The 27558-nt window shown below is 50.3% G+C and overlaps 3 protein-coding genes across 6 annotated transcripts in view; 1 reads left to right on the forward strand and 2 right to left on the reverse strand.

Moving 5' to 3' along the window:
• HMOX2 (heme oxygenase 2) overlaps positions 1-2627 on the reverse strand; it is a 35860-nt gene extending 33233 nt beyond the window's left edge. Inside the window, exon 1 of the mRNA XM_004452181.5 lies at positions 2508-2627. The gene's annotated coding sequence lies outside the window, so the exon portion shown is untranslated. The remainder of the gene's footprint in view (positions 1-2507) is intronic.
• A 3436-nt stretch (positions 2628-6063) lies between these two features.
• On the forward strand, positions 6064-12811 carry NMRAL1 (NmrA like redox sensor 1). 3 transcript variants are annotated; one of them, XM_004452179.5, is made up of 6 exons: positions 6154-6414; positions 6597-6672; positions 6885-7123; positions 9591-9840; positions 11153-11343; positions 12036-12811. In XM_004452179.5, the coding sequence occupies exons 1-6, from the start codon at positions 6169-6171 to the stop codon at positions 12057-12059; spliced, it is 1026 nt and encodes a 341-aa protein (XP_004452236.2). In that variant the 5' UTR covers positions 6154-6168; the 3' UTR covers positions 12060-12811. The 3 variants fall into 3 exon arrangements, with proteins under 3 accessions (XP_023442795.1, XP_004452236.2, XP_004452237.2); XM_004452180.5 differs by having other exon boundaries at positions 12511-12811; XM_023587027.2 differs by lacking the exon at positions 6885-7123 and having other exon boundaries at positions 6064-6414; positions 12511-12811.
• Positions 12812-19779: 6968 nt separating this feature from the next.
• Positions 19780-27558, reverse strand: part of DNAJA3 (DnaJ heat shock protein family (Hsp40) member A3) — a 41725-nt gene continuing 33946 nt past the window's right edge. Inside the window, exons 11-12 of one of the 2 annotated variants that reach the window (XM_004452177.4) lie at positions 21624-21739; positions 19780-21032 (exon numbers count right to left, since the gene is read on the reverse strand). In XM_004452177.4, the coding sequence (XP_004452234.1) occupies positions 21636-21739 (104 nt within the window). In that variant the 3' untranslated portion in view covers positions 19780-21032; positions 21624-21635. The remainder of the gene's footprint in view (positions 21033-21623; positions 21740-27558) is intronic. The other variant, XM_004452178.5, reaches the window with a different exon arrangement.

Genomic DNA, 27558 nt, shown 5'->3' on the forward strand with positions numbered 1-27558 from the left:
CAAGATGATGTAACAAAAAGAGACAGAGAGGAAAGACAATAAGAGCCTTAGCATACCAGAGAGCTAAGGTGGCTCAAGAGAATGATTGGAAGGTCCCAGGATTGGTTCTCAGAGCCATCTAATGAGAATAAAAACAGACAGAGAAGAACACACAGCAAATAGAGAGAGCAGACAATGGAGGGAAGGGGGGCAATAAATAAATAAAAGTAAATGAGGGGTGGCGGACTTGGCCCAGTGGTTAGGGCGTCCGTCTGCCACATGGGAGGTCCCCGGTTCAAACCCCGGGCCTCCTTGACCCGTGTGGAGCTGGCCCATGCGCAGTGCTGATCCACGCAAGGAGTGCCCTGCCATGCAGGGGTGTCCCCGCGTAGGGGAGCCCCACGTGCAAGGAGTGCGCCCCGTAAGGAGAGCCGCCCAGTGCGAAAGAAAGTGCAGCCTGCCCAGAAATGGTGCCGCACACACGGAGAACTGACACAACAAGATGACACAACAAAAAAAAACACAGATTCCCGTGCCGTTGACAACAACAGAAGCGGACAAAGAAGACGCAGCAAATAGACAAAGAGAACAGACAACCAGGGTCAGGGGGGAGGGAGAGAAATAAATAAATAAATAAATCTTTTTTTTTTTTAAAGTAAATGAGGGAAGCAGATATGGCTCAAGCCATTGGGCTTCCACCTACCACATGGGAGGTCCCAGTTCAGTTCCTGGTGCCTCCTAAAGAGAAGATGAGCAGACACAGAGAGCACACAGCAAATGGATACAGAGGGCAGACAGCAACCACAAACAAGGGGGCGCGGATAAATAAAATAAATCTTAAAAAAAAAAAAAAAAGTAAATGAAAAAGGCAGAGCAGGTATGGCTCAGTGGTTCAACACTTGCTTTGCATGTACGAGATCCTGGGCTCAATCCCCATACCTCCCTAAAAATAAATAAATAAATGAAGAAAAATTAATAGTTCAAAAGCCCCAGCTGTCCAGTCTTGAAAGTCTTAGACTTGATGAGGAGTAAGCTTAAGGAAATGAACATGAATTTCTGAACTCATCTTCTCCTTGGCACTGTCACATCTAGAAGAACCCACACTCTTGATTGGTATATCACAGCTTCTCTCCTCAAACGCCCATGCAAGGAAAAAAGGAAATCAAATCAGACAATGGGATAATCAAAGGATTTCCCTCTTCACATCCTTAATGAGGTCATTCAATGTGTGCATGAGTTTCTAAGACTCAGAGAATTCCCACATTCTCACCAGTGTTCAGCTTAGGTACAGAATTAGAAAATTTTTTCCAAATACACCAAGTAAGCTCGTAAATGCCCTATTGAACTGTGAACTCCTGGTTAGAAAAGATTATATCTTATGATGTTTTTGAAGGAAAACAAAAAAAGTAATGAATAAACCTTTGACTTATATACCTTATTCCCAACCCACCGGGGGAAAAAAAAATGAAAGTTTTTAAAAAGAGAGCTAAAATCAAAACACACTGGATAAAGAGCCATACCGAAAATTCAAATGCACAAAACTACAAAATTCATGTTTCCTTCTACTTGGGGGTACAAAGATCAAGAAAGCAGCTTAAATAACATAATCCATTTCCATATAGTAATTATATTTAGTAAAAAGCACCGGCTGTGGAGGCGGAAGCCCAGGTTCAAGATCATGTGTGCCACCTTCTTGGTCGTGAAATCAAGGTCAAGTGAATCATTAGCCCCGTTTCACTGGCGGAGACCTATCAGACTCACAGGGCTGTGGAAGGAGCCAGGAGAGCAGACGGGCTTCATGAGCTACAGGGCGCTCGGCTGTGTTTATTTCTTTTAATCACGCTCCGCCTCGTCCGGCTTACTGAGCCAGCAACGTAACAGAAAGGATGAACAGCCACAGGCCACACCAGCGGTTCCTGGCAATGGCTGATGTAAACGGCATGACACAGGCCCTGCGCAAAGCCGGCGCCAGGCGGCCCCGGCTGCTGTCACCCGGCAGGTGTTACACCTAGAGCCCAAGGGGTCACTCCCTGTCCAGGCCCCGCCTAGAGTGGATCCCCCGCGCCCCGACCCTCGGCCCCCACGGAGTGCCACGGTCACTCGGGTAGACGTCGTGATGGCGAGTCCAGGGGCGCTTCCGACTGAGGAGAGTCAGGGGGGCAGAGCCCAACGCCGGGAGCTGGGCCCGGGGCGGGGTCCCCTCGCCCGGCACGCTCGACACACTGGGACCGGGTGGGCCAAGCGGTCTTCTAGAAAGCGCCATGCCCCGGAGGCGCCCTGACCCGACACTCCCCTCGCGCCCGTCGCGTCCCTGGGTCTGCCCGCCCGGCGCTCCCCAGCCTCGGCCCGCTTCCGGTCGCCTCCGCTCCGCAGCACCCGGGTTCCCTCAGGCCCGTGCCCAGGGCGCCGCGGGCCGAGGCCTGGGCGAGCAGGGCTCCCGAGGGCGGCGGCCGAAGTCAGGGGACGCCGAAGGGGCAGCGCGGCCCAGGAGCCCCGGGAGAGGCCCGGGGAGAGCGCAGGTCACTCACCGGCCACGGATCCGCTCAGCGAGTCGGTCCGTCCCCGCGTCAGTCAGCGACTACCTAGGGCGCCACCGCCGCAACCGAGCCGGCAGGCGCGAGTGCGGCCGGACGTGGCCACGCAGCGCGCGGGGCGGGGCCTGGGGCAAGGGGGCGGGGTAGGGGGCGGGGCCGGGCCTCGGGTTCAGAGCGCGGTGAGAATAAGTAAGGGGCGGGGACAGAGATCGGGTATGGGGCGGGGCCTGAGAAGGGCCCGCCTCCTGCGGCTGGCACGTGGCTCCTTCCGTCTGTCCTCACTCTGAACACCTGCTCAAGCTTGGCTCGGAAAATTTGGGGCTTCGTTCGAGATGAAGCCTGGTATTAATAAGGGTGAATGATTTTGAAGATGCCTCCGGGCTCTTTAACCTTAATTGGTTATATCTATCCAGTTATGCACCAAATTGAATTGTCAACCATGACACCTTCCTTGCCATTACTTGCTGGTTCAATCCATTCACCGGTGCCACCCTGCTGCAAAACAAACATTCCTCTGCCACCAGTCTTGTATCTGATCTCCCTGCGTCTGCTTTGTCCAGTTCTCCAATCAGCAGCCAGAATATTCATTTTTTTAAACAAATCAATTTTATCGATACATATTAATAAAGCATCCAAAGTGTGCTATCAATGGTATTTGGTATAATCACATAGTTTGTGTTCATCACTTCAATCATTATTAGAGTATTTTCATTATTTTATTAAAAATAATAACAAACGAAAAACAAGGAAATACCTCACCTCTCAATCTGTTTCCCCTGCTGTACCCAGCTGCTATTTCTGGTTGCTCTTGCACAATTATTTGTTTATTAAGCAGCAGAATAATCTCTTAAAAGCCAAAATCAGGATGTTACCCTCCTCTCCCGTTTAAAATTGTTCCACAGTGTCCCCCTGCTTTTAGGACACAGATCAATAGCCTCTGCGTGTTCTGCAGTCCCCCTGTGCAGGCTTAGACTATGCCACTGCCTCTTCAGGCTCATCTGGAGTTTATTCCACGTGCCCTTTCTCTTCCAGCCACACTGGCTTCTGGTGAATTCTTTGACCATCACATTGGCTACAGATTAAATGACTGGTCCTATCTGTATTGGCAAAGGTGTGGGAAGTTGAGAGGTCCTTTACAGTGTTTGTGGGAGTTACTGAGGAAGTGGGGCAATGATGTGGATAGATTTGTTAACATCTAGAATACTCTTTGACCCAACAATTACACTTTTGGGTAACTATTCTAGAGAAATACTGGCAAAAACCCAAAGAAGCACAAACAAGGAAGATTACTCCATTTTAGTGAAAATTTTAAAACAACCTTAAAGGACCATCAAGAGGGGATGGAGGGTTGACAGTGATACAACCATTCAGTAAACAAGTTGTTTCCAGTTAAAGAAGACCCCACCACCAGAGGAAAGGGAAAACTCTCCAAATGTTAGGTAGAATGGGGAAAAAGCCAGTTGTAGAAAAGTATATTCAATAAATTTGTGCGTTTCACAGTTACGTAAACTTAACCTTAAAATGCGTGTGTGTATGTGTGTACATCAAACTTTAGTTGAAGATGCTCATGATTGTTTAAAGGGCACTGGTGCCTGCAACTTACTTTGAAATGTATCAAAAAGTAAGATAGTTGGTAGATAAATAAATATCTGGTAAAGAAAATAAAGCAAAATGTTAAGAATTGAAGGATCTAGGTGGTAGGCAAATAGGCATTTGCTGAACAATCCTTCCAACTTCCGTATGTTTATAGATTATCACAATAAAATTGGGGCAGGGATACATTCAGTAGGATCCTTTGAATTTTTTTAACTACAAAATTATATACTTCTACATGTTCAAGTTTGGATATGTAAATGCCAAAAGTCCCAGAATGCTTACACACTAACTGAAGGAGTTTGAGGGTCACTTTTGCTTTATCGATAGCATTTAAATTTTTAAATGAGAATGCATAAAGGTATAAAGGCATCATTCATCACTTGGCTATGAGAACTCTACTAAAAATGAATTTTAAGAAAATTAGAGCAGGCCACTCTGCACTCCACCCCCTCCCACCCACCACATAAAATTGAATTGAACCAAATGGCACTGATTGAAGGAGTGGTTGCTGCAAAGGCTCAAAGGAGCAGATATGTATGGGGTTTAGCCTGTGCTTAGAATGGGTTCCCGATGTCATTGTCATCACCTTACATCCCTGGGATGGGTGAACTTTCAAGAGATTTACAGGTCTTTTGTAAGCTACAAAGTCCCACAGAAAGTGCTGCCTTACACCTGGGTGCAGCAGCCAGTGGACAAGTCTCTCCTGGGGCACAGGGCTGTGGCTAGCTGGGAGAAAAGACCTTTGCCCCGGGCACCAGCACCACGGGCCTGAGACCAAGGGTAAGAGTGCCCTGCACCCACTGCCAGGCCTGACTTCCGAGCTATAGGTTCATCAAGGCAAAAGCCCTGGCTTCGCACTGGTCCCGATGTCAGCCTGGCACCAGATTGGCACGCAGCCTATGCCACCTTATGGGGCACTGTGCTCAAAAGGCCCCAGGCGTGGTTGAAGGCTCTGCTGTTGTCTTGAAATTCTCAATAATCTTTGAACAAAAGGGCCCTGAATTTTCTTTTCCCACTGAACCCCACCAATTAAGCAGATGGTCCTGCTAATAAATTGTTTGAAGGTATTTCCTTTGAAAATGGAACCCCTGGAACATTGGATTTTGAGGCTTAACCCCCTGCAATCGAAGAAAAACCTTGTCTTTTATCCAAGTAAACTTCAAGCGCCATTTGGCAGACATTTGCTGAGTCCCTCCTTGTGCTGGCCCCTGCTGGGGCCAATAAGACACAACGTGGGATCTGGGGCAGCCCTTGGTCTGATGTGATGAGAGAGACAATTCTGCCGTGGGACAGAGATGGAAGTGTAATGGGAGTCATTGTTAGGCCGGCCTAGGGGTCAAGGAGGGCTTCCTGGAGGAGGTGATGTGGAGTCTTGAGACATGAGTAGGAATGAGCAGCTGTGAAGGGGGTGAGAGGAAGGTATTCCAGACAGAATGCACAGTCTGAGCACAGAGGCCTAACAGGCTGTGTAGGAGATGGGGATTTATGCAAGATAAATCACATAAATGATATTCAGCAAATATTTACTGAGTGCCTACTATTGCCAGGTATTACTTTTAGGTGCTGTTGATTCAGCAGTGCACAGGGAGGAGCCTGTTCGCCCTGACATACCCTAAGGGTTCTATACACATTTTGGAAGGGGGCAATGAATGGGAAAATGACACACAGGCAGCAAAAAGGTTTTCAGAAGAGGAGTGACCGGGCCACTTTTCAGTTTTATTAGATTTTTCTGCAAAAAATTCAAATCCCTGTAAGTAGCAGCAACCGCAAAAATGAGTCAGCGTTCCAAGAACCGCACAGACCTCGAGAGTCACGAATAGAGGTTTAATTATTTTTAGGCAACACCCAAGATCTGAAAAAACCGCGGATGTTCATGCTAGATAAAGCGTCTGGGGTTTTTTGGCTTGGCTCGGTCGCCGCCCATTACATCCGGTTAAGCTGCCCCTGACGGGTGTCTCTATCAGCTCCGAAGTATACAAATGCCCTTTCTGCAACCGGGCTGGCACTCCCCGAACCCCGCAGAGTCCGGCCTGCGCCAGGACGAACCACCCGGGACCGCATGGGGGTGGCGGCCAGGGCTGCTCCGCGCACGCGGGCTCGGGGTCCACGGGCGTCCCTGGGGGGGCCGCTGGGGGTCTTCCCTGCGCGTAGCGGGAGCGAGGGCTTGGCCGGCGGGGGCTGGAGCCGCGGGTGCGGGCCGGCCCCTGGCGCGGGACTCTACCCTCCCCCCGCCACAGTGGATTCTGCTGCAGGATCGGGGTCGCGCGGCCCCTGCGGCGTTTCCCGCCTGCGTCGCCACGAGGAGGTAGCGCCGGCCCGGGAACCCGGCGGGACTGGGGGTTCGGGGGCTGAAGGCGGGGGGTCGCGGGGCCCCAGAGACCTTCCTGCCCGGGGCCGGGCCGCCCCCGCCTCGGCCCCCCCGCCCCGGGTCGTTCCAGTCGGGGGCCCCTCGGCCCGTCCCCAGCTCCCCGTCTTCCACCTTCCCAGACCTCCCGGGACCGCGTCCCGCCTGCTCGCGCTCTCATGGCGGACAAGAAATTGGTGGTGGTTTTTGGGGCCACAGGTAAGCGAGACGCCGAACTGATGGTCGGGAGGCCGGCGCCGAGGGGACCCCGGGGCGGGGGAGCCAGGGCGCCCCCTAGCGCCGGGAGGCGCCCCCCTGGGCCTTGTCCCCGCAGAGGCTCCCCCGCGCCCGCGCTCACGTAGGATCCGGGTGATGAAGCATCGGGGAGGTTTTCGCGGGTGTTTCCTGGAGGCCTTCCCGACCCTTGGCAGGTGCTCAGGGGGGCTCGGTGGCCAGGACGCTCCTGGAAAGTGGAGCGTTCAGGGTCCGGGCGGTGACGCGGAGCCCCAGGCAGCGCGCGGCCCGGGAGCTGAGGCTGCAAGGCGCCGACGTGGTGCAGGGGGACCAGGACGACGAGGCCAGCATGGAGCGGGCCCTGGCCGGGGCTTACGCGGCCTTCATCGTCACCAACTACTGGGAGCACCTCAGCCAGGAGCAGGAGGTCAAGCAGGTGAGGGCAGGAGGGGGCCGCCGGGAGCTCGGGCCAGGGCCAGGCATCTTCCAAGGAGCTCCCGGGTCTCCTGCACGCCCGGGAGGCAGCTCCTGCCTGCCAGAGAGGCGCAGCCTGCTACTTCCCTGCAGCCGTTCTGGATGAGAGCGGGAGGCTGCAGCTTTCTCATCCCGTGGCCTGTTATCATTCATATACCACGAGATTTACTATTTTAAAATGTCCGTTTGGTGACTTTTAGTACATTCACAAGGGTGCGCGACCATCCGCAGTATCTAATGCTGGAACGTTTTTATCATCCCCAAAAGAAACCTGTACCTGTTAGGAGTCACCCCCGATCCCCCGAGCCAATCAACCACTAATCAACTTTCTGTCATCCATTGACTTACACTACTTTTAAAAAACCAGTTCTGGGGAGTGGATGGGGCTCAAGTGGTTGAGCTCCCACCTCCTACATGGGAGGTCCCAGGTTCCGTCCCCCATGCCTCCTGAAAAAACAAAAACAGGCAAAACAAATGAAAAAACCAGCTCAGGGAAGCTGATGTAGCTTAGGGGTCAAGCATCCGCTTCCCACATCTGAGGCCCCGGGTTCAATCCCCACCCCTGGTACCTAAAAAAAAAAACAAAACAGTTTTATTGCCCTGTACTTATAATAAAGTGTACACATTTTAATTGTATAGTTTGTGACTTTTGAATACCTATGTGTATTAATTTTTATGGCTGCTGTAACAGAGTTCCACAAACCAGGTGGCTCAAAACACAGAAATGTATTGTCACAAATCTGGAGGCCAGAAGTCCAAAACCAAGGTGTGGGTGGGGCCGGGCTCCGTCAGAAGGCTCTAGAAGAGGGCCCTTTCCACCTCTTCCAGCTGTGGGTGCTTGCCAGCCACCCTTGGTGTCCCTTGGCTTGTAGCCACCTCTCCCTGTGTGTCTATGTCTGTCTGCTCTTACAAGGACACCAGGCACTGCGTTAGGACCCACCCTAATGACATCTGCAAAGACCCTATTTCCAAATATAGTGACACTCAGAGACTCCGGGTAGACATGACTTTTGGGGGGGACACTCTAATCAAAATATAGTACATTTCCATTGTACCAGAAAGTTGCCCATGGCCCCCTGCACACTTTTTACCCCAAGATCACATGATCTTTGTTTTCCTTTATTCCATTTCCCACTTCAGATGCTCTCAGGTCAGGTGGATACTGGATCCAGCTGGTAACCCACCTTGTGCCAGCACCCCAGGGTGCCTTGTCTCATCAGGACAGAACCCAGCTCCTAGCACAAAGCCTGTCACCCAGGGGACACTCACCTACGCGAGGGGAATGTACACCTGGGTCAGAGAAGAATTCCGAGCCTGAGATTTAAGTCCTGCCTTTCTCAGAAAATCATTGTATGGCTTGGGACACGTAACTTCCTTTCTCCTGTCCTTGTCTCTCTCCCCTGTAAAATAAAGGGAGAGTGGATTGGACCCCCGATTTCCAAATTTTTTTTAGCTTTGACTCTTTAATTACAGTCTTATAGGGAAGCCCATTAGAATAGTGGACAAAAACAGTTCCTTGACTATGGAGCAGACGTAGGCCTCAAAGCAGGGGGCTCCAACAACAGACGTGCCCTCTTTCGCAGTTCTGGGGCCAGAACTCGAGGTGTCGGCAGGGCCCTGCTCCCTCCAGAGGCTCTGGGGGGTCCTTCCTGGCCTCTTGCAGCTTCTGGGGGCTCCAGGCAGTCCTCGGCTTGGACCTGCATCCCTTCCGCCTCTGCCTCCGTCTCCACCTGGCCTCCTCTTTGTCTTTTCCTCTTCTGTCTACAGGGTCACTTGTCAATTGGACACCCCCCCACCACCATATCCAGAATGATCTCATCTTGAGTTCCTCCACTTAATTACATCTGCAAAGACCATCTTTCCAAATAGTCACATTCCCAAGTTCCTGGCATTAGGACATGGACATATATTTTGGAGACCACCATTCAGCCTCCTACCCAAGCTTACATGGCAGGTGGTGTTGCTGTCCTCATGTAACTGGCAAGGTCGGGTGGTTAAGCCACTTGTCCTGGGTCATGCAGCGGGCACATTGCAGAGTCCGGGTTGGGAACCTGAGCGGCCTGCGTGCCTGACCGCTGAGCCGTGGCACCTCCAGAGCAGGCCCCCTGGCAGCACCGTGGACAAGACGCTCAGCCCAGGCAGAGCTGTGAGGTCGGCAGACCTGCCCTTCCTCACCTCTATCACATGGGTGGGCCATAGTCAAGAACAATGGATAGTAGAACCACCCAGACCCTCTAGAGTGCAGCTCGGATGCTGCGGGTGGTAGAAGGCCTATGATTAAGTATTGAGGGTGTGGCGCTGTGGGTGTCATCCCAGAGGGATCGGAAGGTCTGGCTCCCAGCATCACAGACAGCGGCACCCCGGGGTCAGGACAGTCAGGGCCGCGATCCTTCCCCTTAGCCTCGGCTTTCTCCCCTTCTGCCCACCAGGGAAAGCTGCTGGCTGATCTGGCCAAACGCCTGGGCCTCCGCCATGTGGTCTACAGTGGCCTGGAGAACATCAAGAAGCTGACGGGTGGGAAACTGGCGGCGGGCCACTTTGATGGCAAAGGGGAGGTGGAGGAGTATTTCCGGGACATTGGCGTGCCCATGACCAGCGTGCGGCTGCCCTGCTATTTCGAGAACCTCTTCTCTTACTTCCTGCCCCAAAAAGCCCCAGATGGAAAGAGCTACTTGCTGAGTGAGTGCCCTTCCCTGCACACCTGCCCTCACTGACCTGGTGGAGCAGAGTCCTTGTTTTGGGAGGTGGTGGGTGTAGCAGAATGGGGGCAAGCTGCCATCATTCTGGGTTCGAGTCTGTTTCTCACATTAGGTCTGTCACTCTGAACAATTCACTTAACCTTGCTGGGCCCCTGCTTCCTTTTCTGTGAAGTGGTGATAACAGCAGTGTTCAAAGGGGTGGCGAGAAAACCTGCTTGCACAGCGGGCGTGCAAAGCCCTGTCAGGTGGAGAGCTTTACAAAAGCAAGTACAGTTATTGCTGCTGCTTCAAATATAAGATCTGGAAGACCTGGTCCCATTGTAGACTTTACAATGGAGAAAAGCTCCTTCTTCTCAGATACCATTTGCAGATCTATAAACGGGCTGAATCTCCTGGGGCCTGGCTGGGAGGGAAGTACACTTTGTCTCCTGTGGGCTGGCTCAGCAGATCAGAGCGATTGGCTCGGGAGGCCAGAGGGAGAGGACAGTGCCCTCATCTGGCCCCACTTCCACCCTGTGTGAACCCGGCTCACCTGGCAGGGGGAGGTCAGCAGTGGCCTGAGAGCCAGGAAGCGTCCTGCCCATCCAGTGAGCACTGCCCTTTCTCGTTTGCAAACCTATCCTTGGGGGTGCAGCCCTGTGCTCGGTCTCTGAGTTGGAGCTCTTCCCACAAGTCCCCCTGGGTGATCCCAGCAGGTAGCTGGAGCCGCGCTCTCCAGGCTCCCCCTCCAGCCCTTTTAGTTGCCCCCCTGGCCTGTGCGTCCCCCACAGAAGCCGCACCCTGACACGGTGGCACTCGTTCACCCAGCAGACGCTTGCCGCATCTATCACACACTCCTCCGAGCGAGGCCTGGCGTCTGGGTAATGCGGCGGTGTTGATGGAGTTGCCGTTTGGAAGCTCCATCCACAGGTTTCCAGCTTTCAGGGATTCAGGCTAGGACAGGGCTGCCACGCGGGATCTGTTCTTGGTAGCAGCTTTCCAAGCCCTTCCCTGTCCCTTCTTGGCACATCTCAGCCCTGGGGCGGGCAGGTAAAGGGTCCTGACTCCCGTTCTTGAACGACCTGAGCCAGCCTCAGAAGGTTTGAGCAGCACACCCTCAGTAGCAGAGCTAGGCTTACCCCCTAATGTCCTGACTCTGACTCCCACTCTTTCTCCTCCCACGCCACGAGCACCAGCAGCGACTTGTGCAGATGACCAAGTGACTGACAGCAGAGAAACCAGCTTCGACCTTTCTGTGCCGGCATCTGTCCCACGGGACAGGTGCTGACGGTCCTGCTCTCCACCCGTCACAGGCTTGCCCATGGGTGACATCCCCATGGACGGGATGGCCGTGGCAGACCTGGGCCCGGTGGTGCTCAGCCTGCTGCAGACGCCGGGAGAATATGTCGGACGAAATATTGGGCTCAGCACCTGCAGGCACACGGCGGCAGAGTATGCGGCCCTTCTCTCCAAGCACACGGGCAAGGCCGTGCATGACGCCAAGGTGGGCGTCTCCCCCGGGGGGTGGGCTGGGTGGCCTCAGGCTTTCTGAACTCCCAGAGGGCATTTTCAGGGTCACAGGGAAGGGGGTCTCTAGGGCTGCCCCCTCCCTCTCTGAACAAGGTAAAACGCAAACCCGGCTTAACATCAGCATTCACACCAGGCTGTGCGTGGGGGCGAAGTGTGGCCACAGAGTGTGTGCTTCAGCGTTTTGAGTGGTGAGAAAGGTTTCCAGGAGGGGGACAGTGGGAGCCAAGGCAAGAAAATGCAGGGCGTGCAGGCACCTTTGTGTAGTGCAGTTGTGGAGAGCCGGGAGGAAAGCCCGAAAGACAGGCCTGTTCCCTGCGCCCCCTGCCTTGGCCTGCGGCGGGCAGGAAGCCCACTGCTCTCCTGATCCCGCTGGCCCACAGTCTTCCTGCCCAGACCCCACACTGCTCTGGGGCCACCACGCCTGTTCCTAGCTCCCTTACAAAAGTGAGACGTACTCATTAAAGAAAACCCGGGAAATGCCAAGTGGAGAAAAGACAAAAATCACCCAGAAAGCCCCCGCTCAGAACCAAGCAGAGCAATTATGGGGGCAGGGGTGGGGGGCGTGAGGGCAGGGGTGGGGGGCGTGAGGGCAGGTCAGACCAGCCCCAGATCCTGCTCCACCTGTGGGTAACCTTGGGCATGCTTTCTCTCCCCTCTCTGCCTCAGTTTCCGAGGATGTCAGCATCCTAGGGTGCACATAAGGATGAAGTGAAACAATCGATGCAAACGCTTCCTCAGCACAACACTAGCCCAGAAAACGTGCCAAGAATGGTCCCAGAGGGGCTTTAAAGATTAGAGTTAAGATTCAATTCAGTAGCGGTAAGGTAACAGCTTTGGTTTTTGAGCCAGAAAGGGATGCAAGCAAATTTCTGACTTGAAAGGGACCTCAAAGTCTCCATCTCAGGATCTAAACTGACCCAGAACGTGTGTGGGCAGCGCACCGAGGACGGTGGTTTCCAAGCCTTCAGCTTTTTGGTAGAACAGTTTTTAGACGAACTCTCGATAGAGCCCCAGGTGACTGAGCTGCTGCAGTGTGGCTCTGGCTGGGCAGGTGTGGAGTCGCACCCTCCAGCCGCCTCCCCAGCGCCCCACCGGGCCCCGGAAGGTGCTGACTCAGTGACCAGTCTCCCTCTGCTTCCAGACAACTCCAGAGGAGTATGAGAAGCTGGGCTTCCCCGGGGCGCAGGACCTGGCCAACATGTTCCGTTTCTACGCCATGAAGCCCGAGCGCAACATCGAGTTGACCCTGAGACTCAACCCCAAGGCCAGGACCCTGGACCAGTGGCTGGAGCAGCACAGAGGGGACTTTGCCGGGCTGTGACCTGCCCACCTCGCAGACCCAGAGTCAGTCTGAGAGGGGTGGGCGCAGAGCCACATTTATCCTTTTTGTGTTAAAATTTTGGTTTCTTTTTCATATTTAAATAAAGGCCATTGTTCTTGCAGTTGGTTTGCAAATGAAAACTGCCTGTATGATATGGGTGGCGTCTCCCACCTGACCGAGGACTGACCTCGCGCCTGTCCCCCTTCCCAGGCCTACCTTCGGGCAACCCCCTAAAAGCACGTCCAGTTGTGGTTGCTGTAACCTTGAACAAGGCCCGTCCCCAGCTCATCTTGTTTTGAGAAAAGAGCACATGGCCAGGCGTTCCCCCCTACTTGCACACAAGCCCCTGGCTCTTAGCCACCTTTGTCCCTCGGCCAGCTGTAACCTGTAGGACGCTTGCCCTAGGCATGGACATACTCAGGTGAACCACTTGCTGCCTCGCTGTCCGGCACGAGGGTCGCTGCGGCTCTCTGGACGTAGGTTCCCCCTACTAAGAGCTGAAGGACTGATCGCCCTGGCCTTCAGCGCCTCTTTTCTTGATCTCAGCTGGCCCCATTGTGGGGCAGTCTGGGGCATTCCCAGCTGGGTCTCCCCCTATTTCTCTTTTTCAGGTTCAGCAGGACATAGCCATTAGTGTTGCCAGCAGAATTCCAGAGAAACTGGGATAACTGGGAGAAGAGGAACCCACTATGGAAATCCTGGGCTGGCTGCCCCCTGGACCCTGCAGGCCGGCCAGGAGTGCCGTGATGCCCCAGAACCCCACAGGAAGAACCCCACAGGAAGGACCAAGGCTGCCCTCAGCCCTCAGGAGGTGAAGCGGCTGGTGGCCCCTGCTGTGGGCAGTAAGAGGGGCTACTGAGGCACAGTTAGCAGGCCAGGCCCCAGTGCATAAGCAAGACTAGAGGACAGGGCCGCTCTGCTGGAAGCTGGTATGGCAGGGAAGGGGCTCCTGCGGGACACCTTGACCTGCCATGTGTGGACATGTGGGGCAAGGTCCCCAAGGGCAGGTACGGACCAGCGCGCAGGCGCCCCACTGGGAGGCCAAGACTTGGAGGCCTTGAGAAGGCAAGTGGGGAGCCGATATAGTGTCCCGTGCTCAAGGACCCGGGTTCGAGCCCCCGTACCTCCGAATGAGGGAGCAGGCTGAGTCGAGGTAATCCCCTCAGAGGACCAGAAGGGAAGCGTCTCTGCATGAACGTCCCCTGACAGAATAAAGTAAAGTAAGGGGAGCCCGAGGACCTCCTCCACCAGCGCATCAAACCTGTCCCATCCCGGAACCGACCCCCGAGGGGCTGATGGAGACCTCAGAGTCGGCCAGTCTGCCAGAGCCCGAAGGCGACACAGGAGGTGCGGTGGGCGTGGCGCTCACAGGTGGTCAGAGAGGGAAGTGGAAAATGGGAAGCACCGCCCGTCTACCAGGGGCGCTGATGGGCCGAGGGCGGCGTGGGGCACAACTCCGCTCTGTGGACTGGGTCGTGGACACTTGACCAGAGCGTGGCCATCAGCAGGGAATAGCCAGGAGACGCGCCGCCCCCCCGGAAAACTACTGCATGAGCACGAGTGCTGCTGGGAGAGCTGGTGTGCACAAGGCCGCATAGGCCCCACTCCTCCTCGGGCCTGACACCACGGCAGGCGCGAGGGATCAGTGGCTAAAAGCGTAACAGTCCTCGGAACCGTCCTCCCTCATCTATGTTCTCTTGCCTGTATCCTGGGTACGATTCTGGACAAGCCCTTGCTAACATGGGAGAGACTGGCGGACATCCGGCGTCCAGGCTGCCAAACGGAGAGTGAAATTAGGAGAAAAGGAAAACTGTCTTCCCCCGAATCCAACGCAAAGAGCATTTCCTGATGCCAGATGTGGTGGGAACTGCTGAGAGTGGGGTGGCAGGGTTGAAAACCGACCAGCAACCCAACGGTGTTCTGCTGAAATACTGGAAGGGGCTGAACCCAGCCAGAGCAGCACTACGCTAAAGGGACCATGGACAACCAGCTGCCTCCCCTGAGGAGACGGAGAGGATGGAGGGCCAAGGGTCGCCAAGATGTAGGGCCACCCTGGAGGACCAGAGGCCTCCTGTGGAAGTGACTATACAGTGGTCCCCACAAAACAAACAAAAGGTGTTGGCCCTAGTTGACACTAGAGCAGAAGGCACCCTCCTACAGGGAATCCCCACGGGGTGTCTGGACCCGACATACATTGATGGATATGGGGAGCATCCATCCCAGTGAAAAGGGCTCATCTACTTCAAATAGGGCCAGCCCCCCTGTCCCACGGGTGGGCATGCACATTCCCTGTACCTGAACATATGCTGGGATACTCGCCTGGGGGCTACCTTAGATACCACCCCAGAATTTCACCTTCAGGTGAAAGTCATGAAGGCGGTGCTGCGGGGCCATGTCAGGTGGGAACCATCTTCCTACTGCAACCAAGGAGGACGGCTAGTAAGCAATATCGCCTGCCTAGAGGCACAAAGAAATATCGACACTTCTCTTGGAATTGGAAAAGGTGCAGATTATCCAGGCAGCACAGAGCCCTTTCAGTAGCCCAGCCTGGCCTGTACGGAGGCTGGATGGACGATGGAGAATGACTGGATTATCAGAAGTTGAACCAAGTGACTCCCACCATACATGCAGCTGTACCCTGTGCAGCCCAAGTATCAGAGATTAACAACTTGTCTAGGAACCTGCCGTGCTAGATGGACTTGGCCAGTGCTTTCTTTAGTGTACCAAGAAACAAATAGTCCCAGGAGGTTTGCCTGCACATGGGAGGGTGGGCAGTGGACTTTCCAGGCCCTTCTCCAAGGCCGTCTACAGAGCCCCACTAGCCATGAGGGACCTGGACACCCTGGGCTCCTTCCTGGAGCACATGGAGACCCTTGTATGGGTGATACTTTGCCAACTTCTGTGACTCAAGTCTTCTACAGAAAGTCATGGACAGGGTCCAGCTGCATCTCCAGAAAACAGGATGAGTGGTCAACCCCCAGAAAATACAGGGACTAGGAAAGTGTCAACTTTGGGTAAGACTTGTCTTCTACCATTCTACTGTGATAAATGGGGTCCAAGTCCCCCCCCACCCACAAGAGTTAGAAAGGTGCAGACTTTTGTGGGGCTACTGGGCTATCAGAAGACCCTCATTCCTCATTGGGCAAATGCCTGCACCCCTGTGTAGGCTTAATAAGAGGGGGCAGGCTGGGACTGGGAATGCAATGAGGAGGAGGGCTTTGCCAAAGCAAGTATTTAGTAGCCCAAGCACAGGCCCTGGAAACTGGGACCCCACGGTGATCATATGAGCTAGATGTCACAAAGGGAATGGGATGAGCCTTACGGCAAAGGGATGGGAAGACAGATCCTGCAGGGTTCTGGTCTCAACTCTTCAAAGAGGCTGATGAATGCTATACCATCCTAGAAAAGCAATTCCTAGCTGTGCTTCAAGCTTCTCTATAAACAGACCACCACAAGGGCCGTGGCAGTAGACTGGAAAGGGATGAGCAGACAGTTTGTGAGGCCTGCTTCTGCAGCCCAGGGCCACATCTGGTTGAGGAGTTCTGAGCAGTCAACATCTGCGGGGCTGCTGTGCCCGGGCCCTGAAACCTTAGTTGTCAGCATTTAGAAATGAGGCAGCCCGCAGGGCAGCACTGACGGTGGCCGAAGAGTGGGAGGAAACCAAGTATCCCTCCTCTGGTGAAGGCTAAACCAAATGTGGTCTAGTCACACAATGGATTACTATTCCGCAATAAAAACAAAGGACGTTCTGATACATGCTGCAACGTGGATAACCTTGGAACATTATTTTAAATGAAAGAAGACAGTCACTAAAGATACTGTATTTTTTTAAAAATAGAGATACTGTATGATTCCATTTGGATGAAATGTTCAGATTGAACACACCCACAGAGACAGAAAGCAGATTACTGGTTGCCAGGGGCTGGGTAGGATGATGGGGGCAGTGGAAGGGGACAGCTAACGGGAACAGGGTTTCTTTTGTTTTCTCATCTCTTGGGTACGTATCTTATTTTATTATTTTTAAACTTTTTATTCTAACATATACAACTCCAAATATCCCATTTAAACTATTTTCAAGTGTACTATTTAGTAATATTAGTAACATTAAAGAAATCTTGCTCCCATCCATTTTCCCAACGTTTTGATTACCTCAAACAAACTCTGCACCCAATAAGCAACAGCGCCCACTGCCCCACTGCAACCTGTGCTCTAATTTGTCTCGCTGAATTTGCCTATTCTATTTCATATAAATAGAATCATATAATATCTTATTCGTTTCTGGTTTATTTAACTCAACATGATGTTTCCAAGTTTCACCCTTGTTGTAGCACATATGAGAACTTCATTTCTTTTTATGGCTGCATAATATTCCATTGTGTGGATAGATCACATTTTGTTTTTCCATTCATCTATTAATGGGACAATTGGGTTGCTTCCACCGTTTGGCTATTGTGAATAACGTAGTTATAAACACTGATGTTAAAAATTTGAGTCCCTGCTTTCAGTTCTTTGAGTATATACTGAGCAGTAGGATTGCTGGATCAAATGGTAATTCTATGGTCAATTTTCTGGGACACTCCCAAACTTACTACTAGAGTGGCTATACCATTTTACAATGCCACCATTCTGTAGGTTTTTCCACTTTTTTTTTCTTCTCATTGTCTGATCTTTTCTTTCCCCCCTCCTCACTGTCTGATTGTTTGCTCATTGTCTTTCTGTTTTCTTTAGGAGGCACCGGGAACCGAACCCAATACCTCCCATGTGAGAGTCAGTGCTCAATTGCTCAAGACACATCCACTCCCCTCACCTTCTTGATAGGTGACTTTTGATGAACAAGTCTTTAATTTTGATGAAGTCCATTTTATCTATTTTTTTCTTTTGTTGCTTGTGCTTTTGGTGTCATAGCTCAGAAATCACTACCAAATTCAAAGTTACAGAGGTTTCTCCCCACCCCGCCCCATGTTTTTTCCTAAGAGTTTTATGGTTTTAGCTCTTATGTTTTGATGCTTGAATCCATTTAAAGTTAATTTTTGTATTAATTTGTATTAAATTTTGTATTATGTAATTTGCATGGCCCTGAAGGTGGGAATGGAGGCAAGGTCCAACTCCCAAGCCTCTAAATCATCTGCACCAGGGCTGCACCTTCTTTTCAGCCAATCCTCCATAAGAGCCATGTCTCTGTCTCCCTATTCCCAATCCGAAGGTTCAGGGGAACAGAGACACTCCTGTGTATTTTTAAATACCTCATCTCACACCCAGTCCCAACTTGGAGTCTGCAAAGAAGCCTGGGGGTAAATGACCCAAATCCAGCCTCAAAGCACAGTTCATTCTAAGCCCCGGGGTTGAGGAGGGGGAGAGGGGCCAGGACTCCTGGACCCGACTCCATTGCCCTCTCGTGACTCGTGTTTACTGGGCCAGGTTCTGCATCAGACAGGGCGTGAGGGACCAGTGCCAGGCTGGGCTGCAGCAGGGACAGGCCTTATAAACTGGGAGGGGAGAGGTGCCTGGTCAGGAAATCAGACACAAACAGAGCTCTAGAAGACAAGAGCCCAGAGAGACTGCAAGAGGAAGTGGACATGGCACCCACCATCCTGCAAGCAGCCAGCCCCTCCTGGCAGCCCCTAGGCCCGGAGGAGGATGAGGCCGGCATAGATGAGTACGACCTCTATAGCTGGCCTATTTTCACCTGGGAGGGGGAGGCCGGAAAGTTTGTACCAAGAAAGAAGCCGCTGCCAACACCAACCGCCCCAGCCCTGGTGGGCATGAGAGGAAGCTGGTGACCAAGCTGCAGAATGTGGAACGGAAAAAGAGAGGCACATGACCCTGAGGCAGAGCTGTAGGTGAAGCCAGAGCACGGATACCAAAACCACAGCAATGGAGACAGGACCACGGAGGAAATAGGACCTGGGGGCAGGACCCAGGCCTGCTTGCCCCCCTTCCCACCACCAGGACTCATTCCACTTGACTGAGCTCTGAGGGGCCATCAAGAGAACACCCCAGCCCCCTGGAAAGTGCCAAGATGGGGATCAAAAGGCCAGGAATGGGGAAGTGGAGTCAGGGAGGTACCCCCAAAAAAAGAGAAAGATGCTGAAGAAACCAGAGGTCCCCACAGGGCAGGGGTGACAATGAAGAGACAAGGTACGGCAGCTACAAAAAAAAAAAAATATATATATATATATATATATATATATATATGTAGTTCATTCTAGAGGTTGTGCTGCCACCTTCTGGCCTTCTGGGAAAGGTCACTGCAGTACCCCAATTACAGTATCTGAAAGCAAGAAAATCCACCTTTCTCTGTCAGTCTTTCTCTAGATTCCTGAGATTAGGTTGACTTCTCCTGGCAAAAAACGTAAATTTTTGTGAGAGAGGGATGCTGGCTAGCTCCACACTCCTGTATTGTCAGGCTCTAGTCAATATCTATTTGTTGAATGAATGAAAAGTATCTGAAATGAGCAGAATGTCACTACTGGGCCTCTTTTGTGCCCATCGACTCTGTCCCAATCTCTTCTCCAGCCGACCCAGCACACACACACACCTCACCTGCTCAGTCCAGAGTCCCAGCCATGTGCTCGGGGCCTGCTCTAACGGTGGGCACGGAAGATTGGGAGAGACAGTCTCTGCTGGGAGCCCAGACTAATTAAAACTACAATGAGTGAAATGTTAACATAAGAAAAAGACTGAAAATAATGGAAGTAAAATAAGCCAAGTGAGGGAGAAAGGGATCAAGTAGGGACCTCACCGAGGAAGATGCCCTGCCCTTCCCTCACAACTTTGGCTCCAAAAGAAAAAGCCACGCCCTCATCTAGAATGTTCATTGAAACAGAACATCCTATCTGTGGCTAGCCCCCACCACGAGAATGGGGTGGGAGTGGGGTTAGCTCCTGTGGCTGCATCACACACTGCCATGTGTACGCTCCAGCGGAAGGGTGTGAAGATGTGGGTGAAATGAACTTCCTCTGCAGCTGGCCCACCCTGAGGAAGCAGAGGCCACCCCCAATGGAGAAACCGAATGGCCCAATCTGTAGACGAACCCCAAGCCACCTGAAGAAAATTGTGTGAACTCTTGCAAAGAAGAAATGACCACGATTTAGGTTTTAAATATCTCTTTGCAGTAGATAATCTTATTTACATTGATAATCATTTTACATTCTTAGATCCGACACTGACAGATACTTTAGTAAATTATAAAGGAAGAAAAAAGGAAACTATTCAGAAATGTTCTTCATTAACCTGTCTTACTACAGCTGAGGATTCTGAAACACATGGAAACTGCAACTCCCAACAAAGCAGCAGCTGTGGAAACAGTATGTGCTGATAATGTTTAACTACAGGGAGCCTGCATGTGCGTGGACTGTACTCTTCTGTTTTGCACAAATACACAGGAGAAGACTATGATTCTTAATTAAATAATTTAAGGACACTCTTGAAAATAAATGTCAACAGTCTAAGTGGTGAGAATCAAGTCCTGGCTGGCACCAGGAGGCCGGGATCAGTGTGACACCACCATTGAAGTCTGTCCCAGAGCAGCGGCTGCAGGACAGCTGTGGTTCTGCAGAAGGGCAGGGACCCCATTTGTGGCCTGTCTAAACAACCTGTCAGGACAAGGGGCATCCTGCGTGGATGGAAGGGAGGATGGTGCGCCCTGACAAAGACCATCACCCATGTGGTCAGGAAAGGGGTCTCCCAGGAGCCCCTGGGCCTTCAAGTGTGCTACCCCCATGTCCCCAGAGTGCATACTTTCAGGCTGCCAGGACCCCTGGGAATTAAAAACAATCTCCAAGAGGAGCAGCTGTGGCTGCAGCAGAGCCGGCGGCAGGGAGGATGGGTGGGGGCTGTGCAGGGTGCGCATTCCTAGAGTGGCCACCTGTCAGGAAAGACTCATTTGAGATGCCAGACATTTGCTAAGAGGGAAATCAACCCATCAATCAAATAAACTAATCCCAAGAGGCTTAAGGCTTCCTTTTTAAGCTGGAAGCATGGCCTTTAATTCTTTACCATGTAAGATCTCTACCACATTCAATTCCAAAGTATAGTTTTCAGTCTGATAGAAATGTCCACCTGCCTTCCTCCAGCACAGTGCAGAAGAGGCTGAGCTACCTACCCACAGATGGGAAACAAAATCAACCCGAGGGGTCGACATCTTCCTGCCCTGGGATCTTCCAGTAATCCATTTCCAGGGAGATGTCTTGTCACATGATTTTGCTGTTACCAAGGCAGTCCAGAGGGCTACTGCAAGGCAGCATCCTGTGCTGCTGTTCTGGAATCTTCCTGGCTCTGAGGTGTCCTGGCCATGAGGAGGGGCTGCTGCATCCTGGCCTAGTTTCCAGTGGACCGTTTTCCTGAATAGAGGAGACAAACAGTGACCTTTCTCGTGACAGCAGAGCCAGAACACAGCCCTGTGGGCAAGCGCTCATAATCCCTGATGGCAGCTGTGCAGGAGGATCAAGAGCTCTGGCCACTGGGGAACAGCACAAATCCACAGCGGGCCAGGGAGCCAAGGCTAGCGGGTGCTCCTCCAGGCACAGACCCCAAGGCTGTGCGTCCCCGCCCCCCAGGCTGGATGGCGACCTGAAGAATGGCGAGGATAGGGCAAGTCTGAGTTCTATACCTGGCTCTGCTACGACCGTGACCATGGGCAGCCTGACCTCACCACTACGGGCAGGACAACAGACTGCCAAAACCCAGTCTCGCCAGTGAGTGAGAACAGCAGGCAACTGCAAGGCAGCCCCAAGCTGGCTGGCTCCTGCACCGGCTCCCAAGTGGAAGTACTAAACAGGCTGGGAGGCTGGGCTCCAAGTGGAGCCAGTTATCACACCTCAGACTAGCAACTTTTCCAACCCCTGGAGGGGCACAGTGTTGATAACAGCAAGAGAAGACAGGGGTTGGCTCACAGGGGAAACAAAGGGGAAAAAACCTCGAGAGTTTCCTACCTCGCTGGGCTATCAGGAGATAAACATTTTCTTAAGTTTGGAAAGGAAGCCCTCCTTGTCCTCCCCAGCCTCGGGCCTAGCCTTGCCTCCTGCAGAGCTATCCATGGTACTGCCACCTGGGCACAAACAGCAGAGAGAATGGGGGTCAGGGGCACAAACTTCCATGCATCACAACCCCGGCCCACCAACCCACACCACGGCCACCCAGGGCCCGGTATCCAGGGGTGTCCAAGCACCACCCTGAGAAAAGAGGGGCTGTCCCCACATTAGAAAGGGCTACCGGACTCATCAGATGACTGAGGCCAACAGGCTGCTCAGAGCTTAGTGTATTCCAACTGCTCTTCCAGTCTTGGATTCAGAAAGGAAACAAGAAACAGAGACAGACAACAGCCCGCCATCTCTAGCTGGAACAATAATAAACAGCACAGATGCCTTAGCATCCAGTTCAGGCTAGTCTGCATGCGTTAGCTCATCCAATCCTTAGGAAAAACCTATGGCTTAACTGTTATAGATAACAAAGGCAGAGCAAGGAGTTTAAGTGGTTTATGCAAGGTCACAGAGACAGAAGGAGGGAGTGGAACGGAGTTCAAATCCAAATAGTCAGACTCCCAAGTCTAGGCTCCTAACCACCAGGTTACTGGCTATATGACACCAAGTAATATGAGCCAAGATAAGATCCTCTACCTAGGCCAGCTGATCAGATTCCACACTCCACACGGAATCCCCTAACTGTGCAATTCTTATCCACATCAGAGGATTTTGCTATACTTGACTGAGCCTGCTCACCCCATCTAGGGGCATCCAACCCTAAATGCTCCTGAAAAAAGGAAGCTGTCCTACTGATTCTTTGGGGTGCAGGCTGAGACAATGCATTATTTTAAAAACCTGCCAACCACTAGGCAGAGGAACATTAACATGTGAAAGCCAGGAAGCCTGCCATTCACCCCAGGTTGGACTGCAGATCTACACTCAACAGTCTACATTGTAGGTAGGACTCACTCTAACTGTGCTAGGAGCTGAGTTCCATGTACACAGTCAAACCTGGCTCCAATACTTCAGTCTGAATAAGATGCCTTCATTGGTGAGAGGCCCAAAGTTCTGCAGAGATAGAAAGGGAGGCCTCTTGCAGGAATGGGGAGGAGAGGGAGGCCTCCTGGGTACAGCACAAGCAATGCTTCCTTTGTGCAGACCTGGGGAGGGACAGTGGCCTGCCCCATGGCCCTGACTTGCTCTCTGTTCTCAGAGAAAGAAAGTGCTCAGCTAGGTCTGAGCCATCACTGAGGCAAAGCAGCTGGGGTGGCCTCCGAGGCGCAGGGCCTATGGATGAGGACCCACACGCCGCTGTGGGCAGAGGCAGGGAGTCCTCACCGTGGCAGACCCGAGAAAAGCCCGAATGCCAGGAGCATCCCCTCTTCTTACCTATATTCTTAAATAACAAGAAAGGACTCCCCTATCCCAAGGAATCCACACCATTTCAAATCACTCCTGGGCTTCCTAGGACAAGGGAGAACAAACAGTATTGACCAGGCTTACATCCTGGGTAAGGGGATGGCAATCTTGGTATGTGTTTCAGTGTGAGTCTGTCACACTGTGTGAGGTACCATTCGTGCTTTTTTTTTTTAAATAAAAGTATACATTTCTCAATTAAATATACTAGATGCCTAGAAATTTGTTTTTGAATCATACAATATGTTACACGATGTATTTGGTTCATAATAAGATAACCATATAGTATTTGTTCTTTTGTGTCTGGCTTGCTTCGTTCACCATAATGTCCTCCAGGTTCATCCATGCTGTCATATGCTTTACAACTTCATTCCTTCTTACGGCTGCATAATATTCCATTGTATGAATACACCACAATTTGTTTACCTATTCATCAGTTGATGGACACCTGGGTTGTTCCCCACTTTTGGCAATTGGGAATAATGTCACTATGAACATCAGTGTGCAGATGTCTGTTCGTGTCACTGCTCTCAGTTCTTCTGGGTATATACCCAGTAGTGGTATTGCAGCATCATGTGGCAAGTCTATATTTAGCTTCTTTAGGAACTGCCAAACAGTCCTCCACCGTGGCTGTACCATTCTGCATTCCTGACCAACAGTGGATAAATGTTCCTATTTCTCCACATCCTCTCCTACATTTGTTGTTTTCTGTCTTTTTAATAGTGACCATTTGATTAGGTGTGAAATGATTTTTCATTGTAGTTTTGATTCACATTTCCCTAATCATTAGTGATGTTGAGCATTTCTTCATGTGTTTTTTTGGTCATTTGTATTTCTTCTTTGGACTAATGTCTATTCAAGTCTTTTGCCCATTTTTTAATTGGGTCATTTGTCTTTTTATTGTTGAGTTGTAACACCTCTTTATATACCCTGGATATTAAACTCTTATTGGATATGTGATTTCCAAACATTTCCTCTCATTGCGTTGGCTGCCTCTTCACCCTTTTGACAGTCCTGCGAGGTGCAAAAGTGTTTAATTTTGAGGAGGTCCCATTTATCTATTTTTTCTTTTGTTGCACATGCTGTGGGTAGAAGGTCCAAGAAACTACCTCCTACTACAAGGTCTTGAAGATGTTTCCCTACATTTTCTTCTAGTAGTTTTATGGTCCTGGCTTATATACTTAGGTCTTTGATCCATTTTCAGTTGATTCTTGTATAGGGAGTGAGATAGGGGTCCTCTTTCATTCTTTTGGTTATAGATATCCAGTTGTCCCAGCACCATTTGTTGAATCATGGAGCTTTAATACACACCAGGTGCTGTGTCAACATGATCTGAACCTATATGACCTTATTTAATCCCATTAAAACTCTATGAAGGAGATGAGGAAACTGGGGTTCAGAAAAGTCAAGTCATTTGCCTAAGGATTCACAGCTAGTAATGGTAGAGGTGGAATTTGAATCATCTAACTTCAAAATCCAAGCTCTTAATATGAGTTGAAATGGAATGAAATTCCAGAAGCAGCACAAAAAAACTGCTCAGTGACTACTCCCCACCCCAAACACTCTCCCAGCCACCAGCAAGGGAAGAAGTGGCCCGTATCCCATGGGCTGGTCATATTTGAGCCATAGTGGCCAAAGGTGAGAGAGCTGGGATAAGCACCTGCTCAGCTAGTCCCTCATATTATGTGACTCAAAGACAACAAAAAATTAAAACAGCAAAATACAAAAACAAAAAAAAAAACAGCAAAATACACACACACCCAGAAACTCTCCTCACCTCCTACCACAAAGAACAATGGCCTTATCTTTTTATTTTAAAATCAGCTAAAAGGGGAAAGAGCTCCTTCAGAAATAGGTTTTCTGACAGTGACATAAAAGAATATGAGGGACTGAATTTAAAATTTTGAACCAAATTTGAGTAATAAACTGTGAGCTTCTGTACATAGATAATGAAATCTATAAATGTATCACTTCCTCTCTAAGTCCTGACTTTTCCGAGGACCAGCGTGGGATAGGAGGAGGGATGCATCCTCAGAGGATGCCCTGGGTGCTCCAGTGCCTTCTGGCCTTGCTACAGGACACTGAGCTGAGAGCTTTACTTCCCAAGCTTCTCCTAATTCAGCTGACATGCAGTGTTTGCATTTTAGGATAAATAGGAAATGCCCATGACAAATGGGAAAAGAAGTCTCTTCAACAGAAAGCTCAAAGAAAACTGGATTTCCCTATCCAAAAGAATGAAGGTGGACTCCTACCTTACACCACAGACAAAAATCAACTGAAAGTGGATCAAAGACGCAAACAAACCCCAAACTATAAAACTAGAAGAAAACAAAGGGAAGCACCTTCAGGACCTTGTGTTAAGCAATGGTTTCTAAGGTTTTACACCTAAAGCATGAGCAACAAAAGAAAAATACATAAATGGGACTTCATCAAAATTAAAATCTTTTGGGCAGCAGACTTGGCCCAGTGGTTAGGGTGTCCGTCTACCACATGGGAGGTCCACGGTTCAAACCCCGGGCCTTCTTGACGCATGTGGAGCTGGCCCATGTGCGGTGCTGATGCGCACAAGGAGTGCCATGCCACGCAGGGGTGTCTCCCGCGTAGGGCAGCCCCACGCGCAAGGAGTACACCTGTGAGGAGAGCAGCCCAGCGCGAAAGAAAGTGCAGCCTGCCCAGGAATGGTGCCACACACGCGGAGAGCTGACACAACAAGATGACTCAACAAAAAGAAACACAGATTCCCATGCTGCTGACAACAGAAGCGGACAAAGATGACGCAGCAAATAGACACAGAGAACAGACAACTGGGGTGGGGGGGTGAGGGGAGAGAAATAAATAAATAAAATTAAAATCTTTTGTGTACCCAAATATTTGGAAACCACATATCCAATAAGGATTTTAATATCTATAATATATAAAGAAATCCTCACAGATTCCTGTGCCGCGGACAACAACAGAAGCAGACAAAGAAACAGGATGCAGCAAATGGACACAAAGCAGACAACCAGGGTGCGGGGGAGGGGAGATAAATAAATAAATCTTAAAAAAAAAAAAAAAAAGGAAATCCTAAACTTAACAACAAAAAAGACAAAACAAGCCAATCAAAAAATGGGCAAAAGACTTGAATATACATTTCTCCAAAAAGGATAAAAATGGCCAAAAAGCACATGAAAAGATGCTCATCATTATTAGCTACTAGGGAAATGCAAATCAAAACCACAATGAGATATTGTTTCACATCCACTGGAATGGCTACTATTAAAAAAATAATAATAGAAAATTGTTAAGGGTTGGAGAAGATGTGGAAAAATAGGAACAAATGTGAATTGCTGGTGGGGATGTAAAATGGAGCAGCCGCTGTGGTAGACACTTTGGCAGTTCCTCAGAAAGCTAAGTATAGAATTACTAAATGATCTGGCAATCCCACTTCCAGATACACATGCAAAAGAACTAAAAGCAGGGACTCATACAGGTATTTGTACACTCAAGTTCAAAGAAGCATTGTTCACAATTGCCAAAAAGTGGAAACAACCCAAGTATCCATCCACAGATGAATGGGTAAACAAAATGTGGTCTATTTACACAACGGAATATTCAGACATAAAAAGAAATGAAGATCTGATACATGTTACAACATGAATGAACCTTGAAGACTTCATGTTGAGTGAAATAAGACCGACACATATGTATGATCTTACTGATATAAAAGAACTGGAATAAGCAAATTCACAGCCAGAAAATAGAATACAGGTTACCCGCAGCTGGGGGTGGGGATAGGGAATGGGAAGTAAAGGCTTAATTGGTACAGAATTTCAATTTGGGGTGATGGAATAGTTTGGGTAATGGATAGAGGTGATGGTAGTACAACACTGTAAATGTAATTAATACCACTGAATTATATATTTGAATTTGGTTAAAAGAGGAAATTTTAGGTTATATGTATGTTACTAAACTAAAAATTTATAAAACATAGGATGGTACAACACAAATAGTAAACCCTAAATGTAAACTGTGGACCACAGTTAATAGTACAATTATAATAACAGTCTTTTGTCATTTGTAACAACACTATGCAAATTCGAAGTGTTAATAAGGAAAACTGCATGTATAAGGGAATGTATATAAGAATTCTGCATGATTCTTTTGTATACCTACAACTTCTCTTATTAAAAAAATACAAATGAAAAGGTAAGAAAAGAAATGACATGAGTATGTCTTAATCCCAAGAACAATTGATAAATGAATACAAACCATTTTTAGTACAACTTGAGTTATTAAGTTTTGTTGACTGCTTGAAATAAAAGAGATTCAGTTCTACCCTAGTTAAAACCCACTGTTAGTGAAGGTATCTGGAAGTGCAAGTTCTATGTACTGTAAGGTTTTCCTATGTGGACTGCAAATGTAACTCTCTTCAGGTGTCACGAGAGCCTCAAGCACTCCTAGGCACCCTGCAGCCTCTTCTGAGATTCTGAATTGCCATTTAAAAACT

This window comes from Dasypus novemcinctus, chromosome 23 (assembly GCF_030445035.2).
Source record: "Dasypus novemcinctus isolate mDasNov1 chromosome 23, mDasNov1.1.hap2, whole genome shotgun sequence".
Classification (NCBI taxonomy): Eukaryota; Metazoa; Chordata; class Mammalia; order Cingulata; family Dasypodidae; genus Dasypus; species Dasypus novemcinctus.